The sequence below is a fragment of the Benincasa hispida genome, chromosome 4 (genome assembly GCF_027475165.1).
Source record: "Benincasa hispida cultivar pf3 chromosome 4, pf3_genome.v1.1, whole genome shotgun sequence".
NCBI classification, from domain to species: Eukaryota; Viridiplantae; Streptophyta; class Magnoliopsida; order Cucurbitales; family Cucurbitaceae; genus Benincasa; species Benincasa hispida.
The window spans coordinates 50,676,730-50,698,516 of record NC_143481.1 but is presented as its reverse complement, the minus strand read 5'-3'; the positions used below and the strand labels follow the sequence as shown (position 1 = coordinate 50,698,516).

The window sequence follows — 21,787 nt, the reverse complement described above, 5'->3', positions numbered from 1 at the left end:
ATGTCGACCTATTTTAACTATTAAAATAGGTGGTTAATCTACGCGAACATGTAACTTATCTTTGTTATAGATTTGAATGTCTAATCCAATTTTAGAATAACTTATAAAATAATAGACATACTTTGCAACCATAACATGCTTTTATATAACAATTCTATTAACATTAATTTCATGCATTAATATAACAACTTATATAAAAAACATGGAATCCTACACATGCATACTATACATTATAACACTTATAATATACTTGCAATGCATGCTACATGTTTATCCTATGGTGGGATTTTAAATTTACATGGCATACAATATGCACACAATAGATAAATTATTTAATTTATACATTCACAGTGCATAATTAAATAATCACACTAAAATAGACTCGTTTTGGCACCTAAGCTAGCTAAAAGTTAAACTTATTACAATAATAAGCAAAAACCATCCTCGAACTGCCTCTGAACACTTCAAACCAGCTCAAACCATTTGAAAAACGCTCGAATCGGCCTTCAAAACTGCAAAATGCCAAAAAAACCGTCTAAAACCGGTCAAAACTGGTCAAACTAGTCGAACCGGACCGATCCAAACCATCTGGACCGGCCGAGCCACCACCACCACGTGTGTAGGTCAAACACCGGTCGGACGGAGCAGGCGTAGGTCGACGAGTTGGAGGGAAGGCTAGGCCGGAGCGAACTGGGCTGGCGAGGCGGACGCGTGTGCTGGGGCGTCAACCGAAGCGGACTGACGAACACCGAGTTGGGTCTGGAGTGCCTACACGTGTCAGCTTCACCTCGTAGGTCAGGCTCATCACTCCGGATCGGGTTGTGGATCGTGAACAGGGTTTGGCACTTAAAACGGGTCTGTGATCAAATTTACTCCAAATTTGAAGTTGTCCACTTTCGGAAACCAAGCAATTACAGACTAAAAATGACTCTAATGACTCTAACAAATTTATAGACCATTCACAACATGTTAAAGCCCATAAAACACCAGACAATTACAATAATTATTACAATACAAGAGAGAATTTGGATGCCAAAATCGAAATTATCCATTTTGGAACACACAATTATTCATCTCATGAATCAATACCCAGCATATGTAAAAATTAACCAAAATTATGTACTTTAAGCATGCTCTGATACGAATTGATGGAAAGAACACATGTGCAGCGAAAGAAATAACGGATCTAAAATACTCTAATTAGGTTAATTACAAAGGATAAGCATGCAAGTAAATAAATAAAAGGGGAAGAAGAAACACAACCTTTGTAGTCCCAAAACTTCTCCAAATTAGCTACAATCTCCTCATGAACGGTTCGTAGACCACTACGAGAGTTTTCTCGACTATTCTCCGGCCTTAAAACGGGATGGTGGAATTCAGTGAGTGACTAATTTGGAGAGGAAAATGTTAAGTCTTTGAGAGAAAATTGTAGGGAGATTATCACATAATCTCATCAATTTTCACTATGGCAAAGAAGTTTAAAATTCATTAAACTCTTCCTTTTAAAGACCATTACATGCAAAATATGCAACTTTGAGTTTGATGAGAATTTGATACTACAAAATTCACTAACTCAAAGTAGGATTAGTGGGGCAAGTGTCTTCAATTGAAGAGAATACTTAGCAATACAAAAGTTGGTATTTCCACTAACTTGGTCAAAGTTTAACTCTCAAAGTCCAAAGTCAACAAATTTGACTTTTTGACTTTCAAAGTTAAAAGCCAACATATTGACTTTCATTGCAATTTTGACCTAGTCAACAAATTTGATTTTCAATGCAATTGACCAATTTCATTTAATTTCAAAATAATTTTTAATAATTAATTTTAAGATTAAATTAATATTAAATAATTAATTAACTAATTTAATTAATTTAATTTAATATTAAATTTAACAATAATCCCAATTTATATGAATCCCTATTCATAATCTTGATATTTAAATCTTATTTAAATATCTCTTATTTTCTCTTTCTTTATGTTTAATTCACAATTAAACATTAGGTTAAATATATCGTATCTATTTAACGCTTTGTTCCAACAATTGAATTTGAACACTTTAAATTCTTTCATCATACTGTACTAAGGTTTATTCCGATATGAGCTAGTAAGGGGACCTCATGGGCCTACAGATCATGGGCTCCAATGATACGAGATTAACCATCTAAATTCTTTAACCAAATTAACCACCATTCGTTAACTACCGGGTCACTCCACTAAAGCTCAGTAGTTGCACCGCTCTCACTATAGATATATTATGTCCACTCGATATAACCACTTCTTAAGTCCTACCGATCCTCTAATAAACAATTGGTCTGTGATCCAATCACTAAACTGAGTCCCTCTCGGACCAATGAGAAGTTGAGGCTACTTGTTCAAGACCCAGAGTCATCAATTAAGGGAACAACCTCTCCATTATCCCTAAAAGTGGGTAGGAGTGAATTCCATCTTGCACCCTATGTCCTTAGTTATCTACCCGATCTTACCCCTGAAATGGGAGGCTTATTGAACCGGCACTGTTGGGCCAACCCTCACCGATGCAAATCTAAGGATAATTCCGAATAAACAGGAGTTTATAGTTAGCTCAGGATTAAGGTCAAGTTACCTAGGTCATCGCTTTGAAATAATCAGTTTTTAAATAGTAAATAATGTTATAAAGTAAAAGTAACTTATTTCTTTGGTTTGATCTTATGCAAACTTTACAAAAAAAAATTGTAACAACTACAAAGTGGGCCGCATCCGTTAGTGTTACCATAATAAGGTAACCAACCGTAGTCGTATACTATAGACCATTTTGGCTATTTACTGAACTTGATCAACTCTTATGTCTCCACATAAAGTTTATGTATACAAATAATAGCCATGGATCTTTAGTTTATTAGATTTAGTTTTTACATGTGCAATTCACATATTTAACAATAGATTTATTAAATAAACGTATATATTTTTTTACATGTGATATGTATATATATATATATATATATATATATATATACTGTGATATATATATTTTTTCCCTATTTTTTTTGTAGCTTTTGTAGGAAATTTAATATATATTGTTATACATGTATTTTCTTATTTGATATAAATGAGAGTTTTTATTTATTTATTTAGATTTCATGTGTAATATATACGAATTTTGATTTGTTGATTTTTTTGTCTACGTAAATGGTATATATGATATATAAACTTTGATGTAAATGAAATTTATGATATATATTGTGATTTATGTCGAACATTAAGCTAATATGTGATTTATATACCGTGATATATTTTATATATTGGTTTATACTGTGATTTATGTCAAACATTGAGTCAAACTCTAATTTATATATTATGGTATATTTCATATCTTGGTTAAGATATTTTCAAATACCTAACCAAATATTTTGAGGTATATTTAAAGTAACCATGAATCCACCATGAGACCAACGTAAATAAAAATAAAATTTCATTAAATGAGTTTTCTCTCTCCTATTAAGCAAAATGAATAAAATCTCAATAAATAATTACATTTCTCTCTTCTACATTAAGGGTGCTTCGTAAATATATATAAAAAAAATCCCAACGCCACATTCTTTCTCCAGCTGCCCACCACACTCAAGGATATTTTAGATCGAAAAAATTCATTATATCTTATATACAAAATTATCAAAAAAGTTTAGACATTTATGAAAATAAGTTTGGTAAAGCGAATCAATCTATAATAATCCCTTTTTAGTACTCCAAATTAAAATCGTATTGAAATGTATCTTGGAAAATCGAAAATTAAAGACAAATCAACTATATTGGAGTTTGTTTAGCAAAATCTTTGAATTAACACAAAATTCCAAGTTCAAACAAATTAACAAAAGTCATTGAAATATTATTTAGAGGATTAAAAAGTTGAAATCCACAATCCCAACAGTTGTTTCCCTCTTTTTTTCCTTCTTCAACCTCCTCTTCTTCTTCACTTCTTTATTTTTCACCTCTAGTATTTTTTTCAGATGGGTTATTGATTGTAGATCAGCGAAATTGGCAACTGCTTCGACAGAATCGTGCGCGATTGTCTAGAGAATTCATTAGAATGTGTCGTCCATGGGTGTTTCTGCCGATCTGATTTGTCGCCAGACTCTGCTGTTATGCTACGTAGGGGACGTTGCTACGTAGAGAATTCATTAGAATGTGTCGCCAGATCAGCAAAATCAAGCTTCTTCCGCCAGAGGCGCGTCTGTTCCACATACACCGCTTCAGGTTTCGCCGGAGGTGGCCGCTCGTGGGTTTCTTCCAAGATTTCTGATGTTGTCGGGCTGGGTATGAAGGTTTATGAAAACTGTCCGAAAGCGAGATTGGATCTCAACTTTAATTTTTCACAGAGATGAAAAACATTATGAATTCAACGAATTAATAGCATGCTTAAACAAAAGAGAAGAGAAAATTAGGGTTAAAAGACACTTACCCTTGAAATTACAATCTCTTCTTGATTTCCTCTCCAAACGATGACTAATTCTCCTTTGTAAATAATCACGAAAGTACAATACCCCAAATGATCAATTGGTTGGACACCACCATAATGGAAACCACGATATTCTTTGTAGGGTTGAGAAAACACAAGAGTTGTGGGCTTAGTGTTAATTTTCGAAAGAGTGAGAGATTGATTTTTAGAGGAAAAAACAACCTTTCAATAATCTATGGTATTTAATATAAATCAATATTAAATTTAATTATAAGAATCCAATTAATATTTAAATTATATTCAAATATTTATTTCCACTCAAAATAAATTTTATATTATAATATATCAAATACACTATATCAATTATATAATATATAATTAATCATTCAATAAATTTAATTTGATTCTCAATAATCCCAATTGAACTATCGAGGGGCTTTTCGACTTATAGATCGAAGCTCTAATGGTACTTAGATAATTAATAATACTATTCAATTAAATTATCAAACTTCCACTTAAAAGAGTTGTAAAAATCGTGCAGAAGCGTGATCGAAACCCAATTTAATTTTTTCACATAAGTGTAAAACTATGGAGACGAAAATATTATGTATTCAAAATAACAACATGCTTAAAACAAGAAAGGAGAGGTAATTAGAGTTTTTAAAGAAAATTTACCCTTGAAGTTACAAAGTTCTTCACAATTCCTCTCCTTCAAATTGCACAAAAAAAACAATGAACACCCAAAAACAGACAACACCAAGTGGAAACCTCTGTATTCTCTTTTGGTGTGAGAATCCACAAGAGTTTGTGGCCTTTGTGATTAATTTTTAGGGGAGGGATAGAGAGCTTTTGAGTGGAAGCTTTTATAGAGATCAATTTGGAAGGGTGCACACATTGTATCTTCTTTGCGTGAACAAGGAAGAAAAAAAATAAATTTTTTTAGCCACCCCACTTCCACATTTATGAGAGAGATAAGAGGAGGGAAGTTATTTTTCATAACTCCCTCCCTTTAAATAAAAAATAAATTAAAAATAAAAATATTTTTTAATTTAATTAATATATATTTACATAAACACTAACTTACTATATAATATATATAAAGCTATATGTTATATCTAATATAACATATAGCTGATAGTTTATATTATATGAAATATGATATATTCTATAGTTTGATATGAAGGAACTCGTATTGAAAAAATCCCTGAGCGGAAGTGGATCGTCCAAATTCTATTAATTATTGAAAACATAATTTACAATAAACATACAAGAGATGCATTCAAAATAAATTACAACATGTTTGATACAAGAAAAGAGCTCAAGATACATTACCTTTTAAGACCATTTCTCTTCACGTAACTCCCCCGAACAGTCACAAACTCAGCAACTCTTGAAGACCTTCTTCAAGAACTTCTCAAACCAAACAAAGTAGACACTACCACAATGAGCCTTTGGTATTCTCGAGGTGAGAACACAGGAGTGGTGGGCTCTAACTATTTTGGTTAGGAGGGATAGTTTTAGTATGGAGGAAGAAGAAGATTGAAATACACAGAACTTTTCTGTAAACTCAATCGTTCAGCCAATGCATAATTAGCCATAGAGGAAGAAGAGAAAACAATTTTCTTTTATTCCATTTGCTATGAAACAATAACCACCCACTAAGGTGATTGGAAAGAAAAGATAGAAGTTATTATTCAAAATAATAAAGTAATATAAATATGTATGATAACTAATTTATCATATTATATTTATATTAAACTATATGTTATATCAAATATAACGTATAATCTATAGTTTTATTATTGTATCATATACGATATAAACTATAGTTTCTTTTCTCTATTTTATGGTATTTAATATAACTTATATTTATATTAAATTTAACAACCATGAATCACATTCATAGAAAATATATTCGAATCTCATTCAAATATATATTTCCTCCAATTAAACTATAATGTATCAAATACATTATAACAATTATATCATATATAATTGAAACAATTTAATTATATCATATATAATTAAATCCCTCTCATTAATTCGAAAAATTCAAATTAACCCAAAAATTGATTCTCAACTAAATTCTTTTGAGCTACCAAGGGGACGTTATGGACTTGTAGTTTGAAGCTCCAACAGTACGTGAATAATTAATTAAACTCTTTAATTACATTATCCACCATCTGTTCACTGTTGGGCACTCTACTAAAGACCGACAGTTGTACTCTTTGCACTACAAATATATTTCTATGTCCATTAAATATAACCAATCAACAGTACAATTACCTTTCACAAATACTCATAAGTACAGCAGGGCCAAATTACCATTTTGCCCTGTTGTTACATCTAACTATTTAAGTACCACTAATACTTCAAATGAACAATAGATCATAGTCCCACTATGAATAAACCTCTCTCTAGCTAGAAGAGGGTGTGGTGCCACATTGTTCAAGATTTAAAATCAGTTCTTAAGGGAGCAATTTATCCACTTATCCCTGCTTCATGGAAGGAGTGAATTCCATCTTGTGTAGTTGTGTTCCCAGCTCCCCAATTAGATGAATCCCCAAAATGGTAGGCTTGTTGAGTCGACGATCTGGCCACTCTCACCCATATAAATCAAAGGACCGCCCTCATAGGAAAGAGTTTACAACTCACTCAGGATTCAAATCATGTTACCTATGGTCATCCTCACTCACTTTGTGAATCGAGTGTGACTCGATTGGTTTCGTGGAGGCTATGCCCGTTGTGGTCGCGTTGTTTCGGTTGTTGCGTTCGAGAGTTGCTATGGATGCGTTTGTACTGATCAAGGGATTCATGAAGAATGTTTCTTCAAAGGTACGCATACTCTACCTTGATACTCTTATTAGCATGCTATAATTTCGTGTTGTACATGACCTGTTAGTTTCATGTTCTTGTACTGTAATTGTTTATGTTCAATTCGAATGGAATATGGAACGATCCTTCCACTGCTCATGGAAATCCTCATACTTGATTTCCTTCAATATTTACATGTCCAAGGGACATAACCAATCAATAGTGCGTTGACCCTTCACAGATTGCTCGTAAGTACAGGTAGGTCAAATTACCATTTTATCCCTAAAGTTATATTTAACTCTTTAAGTACCACTAATCCCAATTGTCATAGTCCAACTATGACCAAACTCCTCTTGGGCCAGAAAAGGGTGAGGCGTCTTATTGTTCAAGCATCGGAATCAGCCCTTAAGGGAGCAATTTATCTTCTTACTCTAACTATAAGGAATGAGTGAACTTCTTCTTGTATAGTTGTGTTCCCAGCTCCCCAATCAGACGAATTCCTAAAATGGTAGGCTTATTGAGTCGACGAATCTGGCCACTTTCACCCATACAAATCAAAGAATGCCCTTATAGACAGGAGTCACAACTCACTCGGGATTAAGGTCAAGTCACCTATGGTTATCCTAGTGAAATGTAAGTATCTTCTAGCAACAGTGTTATAAAGAAAGACTTAACATTTTGTGGTTTGATCTTTATACAAACTCTTTTGTATAAGATACTCCTGCTCACATATCTCCGCAATAATGATCAAGATCATATCATTTGTAGTACTTTACAACAATTATAACAACTTTAAAGACCGTCTAAACGATACCCTCTGCTCACATGTCTCCACAATAATGATCAAGATCAGATCACATGTCACAAATGTGGTTCGGTCTTTATACAAACTCTTTCGCCTAGTGTGCTTCGCACAACGCCAACCTTATGTGATCGCCTAAACGACTATGATGGGGCAAAACACCATCACCTACACGATTGCTTAGCTAGCACCTTCATATCGTATACTGTGCGATTGTGTAGGTAGTAACTAAGCGATGAAGCACGATAACTACACGATCGTCTAGTGCGCGCCTTTTACTAAACAATAAGCATCATATGCTCCCACTACGATCGTCTACCTCCAACGCCTACGCGATCGGGCAACCAACGTTACGCGATAGAGTAAACAATTTACCTGATCGTTTAGCATAGTAAATACTACACAATCATATAGAAAAATCTACACGATCGCTTAGATAAATACCAACGATCGTTTACTTTAGGCTACACGATACGACCAACTCTTGGTCTTCTTCCTCGTTGAGAACCGCATCTCCATGCTTCGAAACTTCATCATGAACGACTCGACTAACTCAAAACTCTTTGAATTACAAACTCGATAGCATGTTAATTACGCCTAAAAACTCAGGGGCCCTTACAAATTAACACTTTGTAATTTAAGAAAGCTTTAAACAAAGGCAATTACTAGAAAATATTCATCAACTCCATCCACAAATGCACTTAACAATTAAATACAAATGTAGAAAACCCATCACGACTATAAAAGAAGCTCAAAACAGAATTGAAATTTGGAATATCAGAACAACCTGGCTCTGATACCAATTGAAGGAAATCGAATACAAGGATTTCCATAAGCAGCGGAAAGATCATTCCAAATTACAATCATATATGAACTTTACAATAACAATTATAAATAAAAACATACGGTTATGCATTAAACAGAAATTACAGCATGTTCTACAATAGATTAAGGACAAGAGCAACACACTTTTGTCAACTCATCTTCATGCTCCTTGATCACGAACTCTTGATCACAATTACACAGCAACACATGAATGCTCATCTAACACAACCACTACACTGCACGAACACCGCGTGCTCAAACTAAGTGATCGCCAAGGTCACAAACACCCCGAACAACATGAACGGCCTCCACAGAACCTCGACAGTGTTGAGTTGAGTATAACACCACCAAGAAGGCTACCTTGGTATTCTCAATGTGAGAATCCAAAGGATGGGCTCTATGTGAACTTGGTTTAAGGCAGAAAATAGGAGGAAACCACAATCGTGTAAACGATTGAGCAAGTAAGAGATGGAAGAACCTATCGTATAGGTCGATGCCCAATCGTTTAGGAAAAACTAAGCGATCGTCTAGCAAAAGTTATGTGATCATTTAGCTCATCGCTTAACTGAGTGTCTATCGCCTAAGAACACTCCACGTTTGTTTAGCCAACTCCAAGTTGTCGCTTAGTAAATCCAATTTACTTGACAACTCTCCGTGAGAATTTTTCCGAGATTGAAAATCTCAAATTCACAATTTTGCAAATCTTTCTAAAATTAGGAATACATTTTTCCTTTTATCTCACGGTTACCATGAAACCACCAATAACCTCCCACTCAATTGGTTATTAGAGAAAAAGAGATAATTATCCAATAATTAATATTATTATAAATATAAATGATAACCAACTTATCATACTACATTTATAACCATAGCTCTTTTTCTATTTCATGGCACTTAATGTAAATCTCATTTACATTAATCCTCCACTAGATATATATCATACACCATACCAATCATATCATATATAATCGAATTACTTCTTATCAATCTGAACATTTCAAATCAATACAAAGAACTGATCCTCAACTTGAATCCATTGAGCTACCAAGGGAACCTTATGGACCTATAGCTCGAAGCTCCAACGGTACGTGAATAACTGACTAAACTCTTTAGTCACGGGATCCACCATCCGTTAACTGCCAGGCACTCCACTAAAGATTGACAGCTGAGCTCTCCTTACTACAGATATATATTATGTGCCCATCTTAACCAATCAGCAGTGCAACAACCCTTCACAAGTCACTCATAAGTACAGCTCGACCAATAACCGTTATGCCCCTGTAGTTACTTCTAACTCCTTAAGTACCATTGATCCCTCTTATGAACATAAGTCATAGTCCTACTATGACTGAGTCTTCTCTTCCAAAGAGAAGCTATGGCCACTATGTTCAAGCCCCGAAATCAGCCCTTAAAGGAACAATCCCTCTACTTGTCCCTGCATCGGGGAAGGAGTGAATTCCATCTTGTGTATTGAGTTCCCGGCTCCCAGATCAAACAAGTCCCCAAAAAGGTAGGCATGTTGAGTTGGCAATATGGCCACTCTTATCCATACTAATCAAAGGACCGCCTCAAAGGCAGGAGTTCCCAAAACACTCAGGATTGAGATCGTGTCACCTATGGTCGCTTAGGTGAGATGTAAGTCTCCAGTATCAACGGCGTTATATACAAAGTCTAGTCATCTCGTGGTCCGATCTTATACAAACTCTTTGTACAGGACACCTTCACTCGCATGTTTTCACATGAATGGTCAGGATCTACCATCTATAATAGTTTACAACACTTGCAAACTTTTATAAAGCGGGTTGTATCCGTAGTGTCACCAGGATCAGGTATCCCACCTAAATCCCTATACTACAGACCTATTTAGATTATCACTTAAGGCATGATCCACTTGTATTTCACATATACATGCTTAAACTTACATAAGATAACCATGGAGTTTTGTTTATTGGATATGAGTAAATGCCAGAATGAAATTATTTTATTCATAAAACAATGTGTGTAATTACAAACAACGAGACTCCGGGAGAATTAGGACACCAATCTCAACATACACTTCAACAGACCTGTCGTCTTCCATAGGAGTTTCAGAATTTATGTCAGTTGACATGTCTGTAGAGTTGTTAGGGACATCTACATTAACAAGTAGAAGAGAACCAAAATCTTCCTCTTCCCAAGGAATAGAGTCAAATGAATCTTCACTATCATCAATTACAAAATTAATTGACTCAATCACACATCAAGTTCGTTTATTGTCACGGTAGGTTCGACTATTTGTTGAATATCCAAGAAAAATGCCTTCATCTGATTTAGAATCCCATTTTCGTCTGGCTTCCTTATCAACCAGAATATAACAAGTACTACTAAAGATATGGAAGTATCTAACATTTGGTTTTCTTCCTCTCCATATTTCATAGATCGTGCTTGAGGAACCGGGACGTAAAACAACATGGTTGTAAATATGACAAGCTGTATTTAAAGTCTTTGCCCAAAAATGTAAATGTAGATGTTCAGCATGTAACATCGCTCGAGCCATCTCTTGTAAAGTCTAATTTTTCCTTTCCACAACCCCGTTTTGCCGAGGAGTGATTGAAGCTGAAAATTCATGATGAATTCCAACAGTATTACAAAAGGCAGCAAAATGAGAGTTTTCAAACTTCCTTTCATAATCACTCCTAATTCAAATCACATTTAACTCTTTCTCGCGTTGTAACTAGAGACAAAAAGTTTGAAAAGCAACAAATGTGTCTGATTTTTCACGAAGAAATCAAACCCAGGTGTATCGGAAGAAGTCATCGACATAACCTAAAATATACCATTTCCCTCCCAGATTTCTAATTGTGTAGGACCCATAAGGTTCAGGTGAAGAAGTTCCAATATTCGTGTAGAACCTGAGTGAGACATTTTTTTATAAGGAGAGTGATTATGCTTACCTGATTGCCAATTTCCACAAATAATTCCAGTCGACGCAGGTAAAGATGGAAGACCAGATATTGCATTTTTAGCTAGTGATTTTTTTATCATCTTCATCCTCACATGACCAAAGCGTTTATGCCAAAGGCTTGCTACATTTTGTTGAGAAATATGACAAATATGCGAGACAAAGTTAGGACTCCATAGATAACAAGGTTGACAATAAGTCCTTCAACCAACATTACATCATTTAAGGATGGAAGACTTGGGTTATTAAGTTTGCCTTTCCCAATGATCTTACTAGAAGCACCATTGTTAAATGTGACCTTTCTCGAGTATACAACCCTGAGTTCAAACAAATAATTCTTGTCACCAGTCATGTGACGAGAGCTCCCACTATCAAAGTACCAATCTCCCTTAGTCGATGATCTAAGGAATGTCAGTACAACGTTGCATTTGTTTTGAACATTCTTCATTTTCCAAACCTGATTCATTTTTTACTTTTTATGAGGACCCTTTTGAGAGAAGAAGTTGATAGCCCTTATGAAGTAGGTAAATCTGTGTAGAGTTTCCAATAGTTAATAGCAAAATGGTCGTTTATGGCCCACTCTTCCACAGTAGTGATAGATTCATCAAGGATTGTGACCATGATTGGCTATTTTGATTGAATTGCTAGAGGAGGTACCTGTAAAGCCATAAGACTCTGGATTCTGAGCTCTAATAAATTCAATCTTTTTCTTTCCTTTATATCGAGACTGTTTATTCAGATGATTTTCACCTTGAAAAGCCTAACCCAGAATTATCTCCAACTGTTATTCCCTTTGTAAAACTTCAGAGACTCAGTACTAATACTCAATATTCTAACATTGAGGACAGAAATGCACGTTATTACAGTGCAAATAAGTAAAACAATGAGGGAATGCAACGGTCAAAATATACAAAATCATGTCCAAAAGTGTTAAACTAAAAAAATTTCGATCGCATGCGCCTATCGCATAAAAGTAGTTAATTTACTTATTTTATACAGGAAAAATGCGTTGGCACAAGTTACATTGCGATCCAAGGAATTCGGTGTACGTGCGCATTGAAAGTTTATGATCGTATGCACTCGCGAGAAGCAGCTCAAGAAGGTGGCCGCATAAATATGGCGCATCAAGGTGAAAGCTTAATAAATCATGATGGGACGGAAAACTGATGACGGTCGAATCTAAATTTAGTTGACAAGCCATTAACGACACACTGTAGCAAGTACACTCAACTTTTCGGTGACCATTAATTGGCGCATCAGAGCAGAAGATTTAATGACCGCCCATCATTGAAATCATTAGAGAGGAAAGCTTCTTCACCTTGAAGCTCTATAAATACCGAAGGCCACCATTGTTAAAGAGTTCGCCATATAGAAGATAGATCATATACAATATAGACAGCCGTTAGTCTGTAGTTATTCTTATACTCAGAAGGCGGAGGCGAGCAAAGAGAAGAAGACGCCGAGAGAACATTCCTGGACAGCTCGAAAGACTATCAGGAAGCATTACAAATGGAGAGAGGGCCAACACTTGCGAGAGAAAGGATATTCTTCTGGATAGAGTTGAAGTGAAGAGACAGTGTAAAAGGCCACGGGAAGCAAGACATTGCTACCGGTCTTCTTATCTCTACATTCTTATTGTCATTCTGTATTCTGCATCTAATTATAAACAATGAAAATTTCATTTCAACTTATGTTCAATCTCTTCACATTTCTCTTGAGTAGCTAAATTCCCGAATGGGTTGAGAAGTACTTAGCTAGCATGACCTAAGATCTTCACTTTATGCGATTATCTTGTCTTATGTATGCGTCATTCACCCTTTAGAGATACTTGAGAGAGTAGTCTAAAGAAAAAACTTAGACTTGAGAGAGTCAGGTTAGAATCTAGGCTTGAGAGAGTCAGATTAGAACTGCATAAGCAAGAGATAGATACTTAGACATAAGTTCTATTTGCTATTACGCATCGCATGCACCCTAGAAATAGGATATAATAGTATGCAGTCACCTTGTGTTTGTGTACATCATTCATCATCGCATAGACAAGAATAGAGGCTTAGACATAAGTCCTATCGACATTATCGTATACATCACATGCGTCCTAGAAATAGGAACTATGGCATTTGCATTGAGAGATGACATGTTGTTGTGTGTGTGTAGCATGATCGCATAACTTGAATGCAATCTTAGAAAGTGTTAGCTAAATCTCTTCTCAACCCGTTCACCGCATACTCATTGTAATTCTCATTTTTATCAACTCTTTACTCAAATCCGTCGCATAGGAAATATACTTAAACAACACACCAACCAACTTATTTGTTTTTGTCACCGCAAAAGAATCAAAATTTACCCTCACATAGTAACTCAGTAGTCCCTGTGTTCAACCCTGAACTTACCAGGAAACCTAGTGAGATTTATACTTGGGTTTTACTAGGAAAACTTGCATGTGCAACGCATAACTCATCACCGCAATTTCATACCATTATTTCATCACATTTACAACGCATCAATAACCTATCTCACCTTAACCTTCATATTTAATGGCCTGATGGCACATCGTCAAAGCATGGAAAAACATGAAAGTGAACCTGTCGATTCACGGAATCGTAACATGAAAATGAACCCATCGGCTCATGCATGTCTAGTGGCCTAAAGGCACACCATTAAAACATGAAACTGGACTCGTCGGTCCCTTAAAATAAAACATGAGTCAAGGCAAGATAGTAAATCGCTCATGTTGGTCTAATCATGCATCACATAAATTTCATTAATGATCCCACGGCACAAATCATAACGTATCATGTAAATTCAATCATGCTCATGATACTCATAACTCTCATGCAACAAAAAGTATATCACATAGTCTAAATCATGCTTCTAGAGTCCATTAAATAACTTGATAAATCTAATCTAGGACGTCTGGCACGAAGGCACCAGTAATAATACCACTTACCTCAAATTAAGCCCAGAAAGTTATCACAACAACCACTCTCCAACAGTCTACTTGAACTAAAATCTAAGAACATAAATCTAACTCAAATTTCACTCATTAGGCCCAAGCCAAACATAATTTACCCAAACAAAGGGGGCTTTGAAACCTTGACTTACCCACAATTAATCGAAACAACTTTAGCCCCACTAGAAAGCACCCAAAAGTCCTTTAAATCTCCAAGCTAGCCTCCCAATATTACGAGTAAACTAAATATTAAGCCAGAACTAAAATCAAACCCAATGGACAGTCCAAAACTTAGTCAAGCACCCAAATAAAATTCATTTAACCTTACAAACGAAACCCTTACCCATGAAAATCTAGGATTCTGACGAAGATGGTGGCAGCACTGATTAGTGGCCGACGGCAGGTTTGTGGTTGGCGCAGGCAGCAGCTAGCAGCACGAAACGACCAAACAAGGTCGGGAAAGGACAGATGCCTACGATCTGCGGCGTTGGGCGGCGAAACAATCGCGGCGATCGACGAGGTGCAAGGAGCGACGTGGGCAGTTGTCGAGGATTGGCAAGGCGCAGCGAGTGATGTGGGGAGCTACCGAGGATCGGCGAGGCACAGCGAGCAACGTTGGCTGGGTTCGCATGAGAAGATGGCTGACGAGCGCTTCACGAAACCTTCTTTCCCTTGTTTTCTTTTTTCTTTTCACTTCATGCTAACTGAGGTATCTTATATAATAACTTTTTTTTTCCTTTTCTCAAACTCTAGGCACTCAATCAACTATATATTTTTTTAAAAAAACCCTTTTCCCTTTTCCTTTATCAAAATCCAATTCCAAAATCCAAATCCTTTTGGATTTAAATTCCAATTTCAATTTAAACTCTTTCATAATTCCAACTTCTCCTCTACCTTCTTAATTAACGAATCAAAATATCAACTAAAACCAAATAAATCAATTATCTCTAAAATCAATAGGAAGTAAAATCCAATATTTTCAAGATAATTAATTCAATCCTTTGATCATTTAAATTCAAATTATTCGATGAGGCTTTACATTATCTCAATTTAATCCCAAATTCCTAAAATTAAAGGGAAACCAAAACTTAATAATTGGAGATAATTAGCTTAATAATTTTTTTTTCGAAAACTCGGGATGTTACAGCTACAATATATATTTTAATATATTAAGATTGACAAATTTATAAACTCCACAAAAATTTGTTTTATGGATCAAAATGAACTATAAGAATGAAAAAAGTTGTCCAAAAGCAAATAAAACCTTTCTTATTGTGAGATAAAACTCCATGTAATCAAACATGGCATCAAAGTCCATTAAATCCTAAAGAGTTTTTGGTTTAAAAAATGGAATTTAATCTAAAAATGTTGAACCCAAAGAAGTACTATCTTCAAAGACATGTTAAGAATCTCGTATAGAAAAAGTCAAGGAACCTCATAATGTTTATAAGATACATGAGTAATTAGTTTTGAGATTGAACTCCAATTATCTAATACCAGAGTTAAGATGTATCAAGATTTTTATCTATATAGATAAATGCATCAATGTAATCTCTAATTCAACCTTAATTATTTAGTACTAAATAAGTGTTTGACTTAAGTGTTAAGGCTAGTTAAGAAAGTATGAAATTAGGGAAAAAAGTATATATGTTGGTGCTCCTAAAAATTGAATGAAGAAATAAAGTTTGGCAGTGGAAAATCATTCTATAAATAGTAATATGCATTAACCCTCGAAAATTCCACACTTAGAAAACCTTTGAAAAAAAGTCAGGTTTGAAACCTCTTATGCCCATGGTAAAATGTCAAATTCTGATGTATGATGAAAATCTTTAGAGAAAATAGAAAATTATTAAAATGTATACAAATATTATATATTTGTAAACGATACTTTTTCTATAATATTTGTAGACGATACTTTATTAAAAGGAAATCATGAAAATTGATGAAAAGTATTTGAACTAAAAGACCTTTTCGACATAAAAAAAAAAATGACTACTTTGAATTCCCAATGGATTAATGTTAAGTTAGATTTATTGTATTTGATTTGAAGATCTTTGGTAACTTTTATTATAAACATTCTCAAAAAGGTTTTTTTCTTGGTATATCTTATCTAGTAAAGTACTGAACAAAAATAGTTGTCTTCTCTTTCTTTATTCAATCACTAAAAGTTCCTAAATAGATGTTCCGACTATATGTTTGAAACAAAAAACTACTTAGGGTTTGAATCCCTCTCTCTCCTTTTGCTCGACGAATACTGAGAACTTGTAGTGTTGTAACTAGGACTTAATGACTCAATAAACACTCATGTAGTTAATTGCACAAATTAAATTATTTTTTTTTTAGTATTTATTGAGGGTTGTTCCAAACAAGATCAAAAGTTCACGAATGAGCTCAAATCCAAAGAAAATAGAAGTCTGGATAGGAGCTCATGTGTCTCAAAAGGGTTCCTCGGTTCCGATTTGATCAGTCTAGCTAACGAAATTCATCAAAGAGGAAATAACCAAGTCGAGTTTGGTACTAACACTCTACAACCTCAAGAGTCACATCTACCCTAACACCATCGGTGTTACACATAACCTCACACGGGCGTTAAAAGGGGAGCCTTAAAAATAGTCTTATTTTGACAAATCCAAGGGAAGACAAGTTAATAAGCTCATGTGAGAAACTCTAATTTCTCTCTATGCTTAACTGAACTAAATATTTCATGTACTAACTTAAACATTAGAGTGTACTCAACTCGATACCAAGTTAATTATAACGATGCGACTGAACTAAGTTGAATAGGCCAGAGGAACACTCAAGACCCACGTGCATGTTTCTTCGGGCCAACAATATTTAAGAATTTCGAAAGAACTTTACTCCCATACTAAAATTAAAAATTGAAATATATGTTTGAATTTATTCTCCAAATATAAATGGTCGGAACATGCAAATTTAGTGTGTGAATTGAAATATCCGAAAAATATTACGTTACTAAAAGGGGTTTTTTTATTTTTACTAATTAGAATTCCAAAAAAAGAGTAAGATTAAATAGAATAAATATAAATGCTACAATTTATAGACGTGACCTACAAACACGGACACACCCGATTGAGACCTGTTCATTTTCCGTGAAATTTGAAAAATAATAATAATAATAAAAAAACTGCCAAGGTCCCACAGCGTCGCCAATCAGAGCCCTTCAAAAGTGGTCCCACATGTAAGATTGAGATGAATGGTCATGATCAATCTACTTGGACGGTTAACAGTGGTAGAGACTACATAGGATAATTTCAGTTTTTGAAGTGAGTTTTTATTTGGTTAAGACTGTGGTAGCACGTGCCACACCTGTCATTACTAAAGTGAAAAAGAAGACCGAATCTTGATCCGACGACCATATCTTCCCGGCAACATCGCGCTTCATCCAACGGTTATTATTCATTTTAAATCCCACTCCGTTAGATTCCCATCACACGGCTCAAATTGAATCTCACTCCCTCCCTTTAATCTAAACCCGCCCGCCCCTATTCCTTTTTTGAAGCAAAGGGAAGTGAAGTCTTATAAAACCTTCTCTGAGTTTTGTTGAGCTTCTTTCCTAATTTGCGCCATTAATTCTCTCTGATTATCGTGCGCCGTTCGCCGGAGATGTTGTTGACGCCGGCTTCTCAAACTGCCTTTCTTATTAGAAGAATCTCGAGATACAGAGCTTACTGAACGGAGAAAACGGGAAAACGGAAAAACGGAAAAAGGGGAAAGATCTGTTTGATACTGGGAACTGATATTGTATTTGGGTTTTTTTTTTTCTTTTCTCTCTTCCGATGGACGGCCAAAAGAATCAGGCGAAACTTACAAGAACTCAATCTTCGCTTCTTCGTTCATCCCCCACTGTACGTTCGATTCAGAGTCTGTCTTCGGTTACGGAAGAGGATGTAATCGAACACGAAAATGAAGACCGGAATCGGAAGAACAAGAAGCTTCGTCGGAGCCGGTCATCGGCGAGGAATTGGTCGATGTGTTTTACTAACCCTGTTATGGGTTTGGCTTTGCTTGCTTGTTTCACTCTCTCCTCCATTTCTTGCTTCTGTTTCTTCTTTTATACACGGAAGGAAGAGATTGCGACTTCGGAGAATCTTCTACTGGCGTTGGTTTTCGTCGCGATTGCGCTCTTCTTCGCCAACAAAAACAAGGGTTTAATCCAGCAGACGGTTTCGATTTTGAAACAATCATGGGATGAAAATGCGCGACGGTTTGGGTTTTCGAGTAGCAATGCGAAGCCGGTGAAATGGTTTATTGGTAGTCCGAACCCCAATTTGGAAACCAAGAAGAAGAGGCAAATTATCAGAGAAGGGGTCGAGTTCTACAGTAATGGGGATTTCTACGAAGGTGAGTTTCATAAAGGGAAGAGCAATGGAAGTGGGGTTTACAATTACTTCGCGAATGGAAGGTATGAAGGGGATTGGATCGACGGCCGATACGATGGGTATGGAATTGAGAGCTGGGCAAGAGGAAGCCGGTACAGAGGCCAATACAGGCAGGGTTTGAGGCATGGATTTGGGGTTTATAGGTTCTACACAGGGGATTCTTATGCAGGGGAATGGTATAATGGACAGAGCCATGGGATTGGTATACAAACTTGCTCTGATGGCAGCTGTTATGTGGGCGAGTTCAAGCATGGCGCTAAGCACGGCCTTGGCTGTTACCATTTTAGGTGAACTCTTTAACTCTACATTTGAGTTGCCATTACTTTTGTTTGATGTTTATTTGTCATTTGACCTTTTAGAGTACATGATCTTAAATGTTTCTTGGGGAATCTCCATCTTCTCTTTTATACATCATTATGTCTAGTTTCTCTTTAGCCATTCATTCTGGATTGGATCTGGTTGTAGTTGTTCAATTCAATGTTTATGAGATATCTCTAAAATGATTGATTGAGTGTCTAATGATATTAATGATATCTCTAAATTTGATTTGGATGATTGGTATATACTATTCAGGAATGGAGATAGATATGCAGGGGAGTATTTTGGGGACAAAATACATGGATTTGGTGTGTATCACTTTGCCAATGGGCATTGTTATGAAGGATCATGGCATGAAGGGCAGAAGCAAGGTTTCGGCATGTACACATTCCGAAACATCGAGAGTCGATGTGGCGAATGGGATGCCGGTCATCTCAAGAACCCTCTTCCCCCCCTTACTGATTTAGTCCTTGGAGCAGTACAGGTAACTGTGATAAGTTTGTTCATATAGCTGCTGTTTTTCTGTTGCCAATTCTTATGCTGATTTAGTTTACAATAACACTCCATTAGGCTGCTCGGAAGACGGCAGAGAATGCGATTAAGATCGAGCCGGTGGACGACGAGGTGAACAAGGCAGTAGTAGCTGCAAATAGAGCGGCTAATGCTGCTAGAGTTGCTGCAGTGAAAGCTGTTCAAAACAGAATGAAAGGGGAGTTTTGTGATATAGGGGTTTAAACAACAAAAAAAAAGTGTAAAGTTTGACTAATTTGAGTACTTTGTGGAAGAAACAACCACCCTGCTGAGCAAAAAGCTCATCAGAGGTTGAGGGAAGCTTTTTTTTTTTTCTTTTAGCTTTTTTGTCTCTTATTTTTATTTTTTTTCAATGGTGATCACAATCTAACATGTATATACTTCCTTGTATATCAATGCAAGCTTCATCTTTCATCAACTCTTTCTTCTTTGTCTGTATTATGATTATTGTTTAAGTTGATAAGAGAGGAATGATAGGAGAGGAAGACAAAATCCACGTGGAGGATGGGATGATGTGGCGACATTCGATTGGCAACTGGTCCCATCTTTCTATTTTCATTTTTAATATTAAATCAAACTTATCCATAATTTTCTCAAATCTAGGCTTGTTTGCATTGGATAATACTTATCTTTCTTCGAGGTGGTTGTAGTTGTGAATGTTTTTATCGCTATTTTACAATATCGACGTGAGAATTGAATCAACATTTTCATTATGTCGAAGAAAAAAATCATGAAACATGAAAAATTAAACGACATTAACATGAATATAATATAAATGATAATCATTCTAACTTGTTTTAAAAAAACGTAGATACTATATCGATATTTTTGTGAAATTGAGATCTTGTATGGTAGCCATCAACATCTTAAACCAAAATTGAATGAAATATGGTTTTTTGAATTTTAAAATTGTTTTGATAGAATGGTTTTTCAAAATAGTTCCAAGACAAAATAGAATGAAACAAATGAATAGTAGTATTTTTGTTGGTTTGTTGTTTTAAACAAATCATCTTAGTTGATCAAATCACCATTGAAATTATATGCATTTGGGAAGTCGTTGCTGGTAATCTATTAAATCAATGTCATAAAATTTGGGAAGAATTACACAAAACAGGGGTTACCAGAATCAAAATTAGATGTCCTCTTGTTTTTACTTCATTAGCATGGATTGAAACATCAAATATCTATATATGTCAATATCTATAAATTGGAGCGTAAGATAACGAGGTCAAGGATCGTAAATCAAAGAGTTCAACATCAAGGATTAATTGATATCTCTGAAATTCTTTATAAATACATATAAAACTTTAAAGACATCTCATCTATCGAACTCAAATATGAATATGGATACTATTAAAAAGATATTATAACTAAAAGTAAAAATAACTTAATTACTAATTTCAATCATTTTTATACATTTTTTTATCATAGAAATATTTTTCGATAATCGTTATATTCATCTACATATTCATAAAATTGAAATCTCGCTATCAATATTGACAACAAAACCATAGATAACTAACATAAGCATAGTTCAACGATAATAGACATATACTCCATTTGAGATTGAAATTCAAATCTCTATACCTTAGAATTGTTATACTAAAAAAATGAATAGTCAAAAGTAATATAATAACTCTAGAAGGTATCGGAATATTTTCATATGTAAATGATAAATTTCAAAGGTATATTTTTTCAATGCATCGTATAAACTATACAACAATTACATCTCAAACTAAACACATGTTTTATAAACTATCATAGTACTAGAAAT

The 21,787-nt window shown here is 35.0% G+C and overlaps 1 protein-coding gene across 1 annotated transcript; it reads left to right on the top strand.

Moving 5' to 3' along the window:
- Positions 1 to 18,280: 18,280 nt before the first annotated feature.
- LOC120074995 (uncharacterized) lies at positions 18,281 to 20,431 on the top strand. The gene is made up of 3 exons (XM_039028125.2): positions 18,281 to 19,451; positions 19,738 to 19,966; positions 20,053 to 20,431. Exons 1-3 carry the CDS (start codon positions 18,562 to 18,564, stop codon positions 20,215 to 20,217), a joined length of 1,284 nt encoding a protein of 427 aa, XP_038884053.1. The 5' UTR covers positions 18,281 to 18,561; the 3' UTR covers positions 20,218 to 20,431.
- The last annotated feature ends 1,356 nt before the right edge of the window (positions 20,432 to 21,787 follow it).

Coding starts and splice junctions, on each gene's coding strand:
- LOC120074995 (XM_039028125.2), top strand. CDS start 18,562: ATGGACGGCCAAAAGAATCAGGCGAAACTTACAAGAACTCAATCTTCG. Junction 19,452..19,737: donor CTTGGCTGTTACCATTTTAG/GTGAACTCTTTA, acceptor TATACTATTCAG/GAATGGAGATAGATATGCAG. Junction 19,967..20,052: donor TAGTCCTTGGAGCAGTACAG/GTAACTGTGATA, acceptor ACACTCCATTAG/GCTGCTCGGAAGACGGCAGA.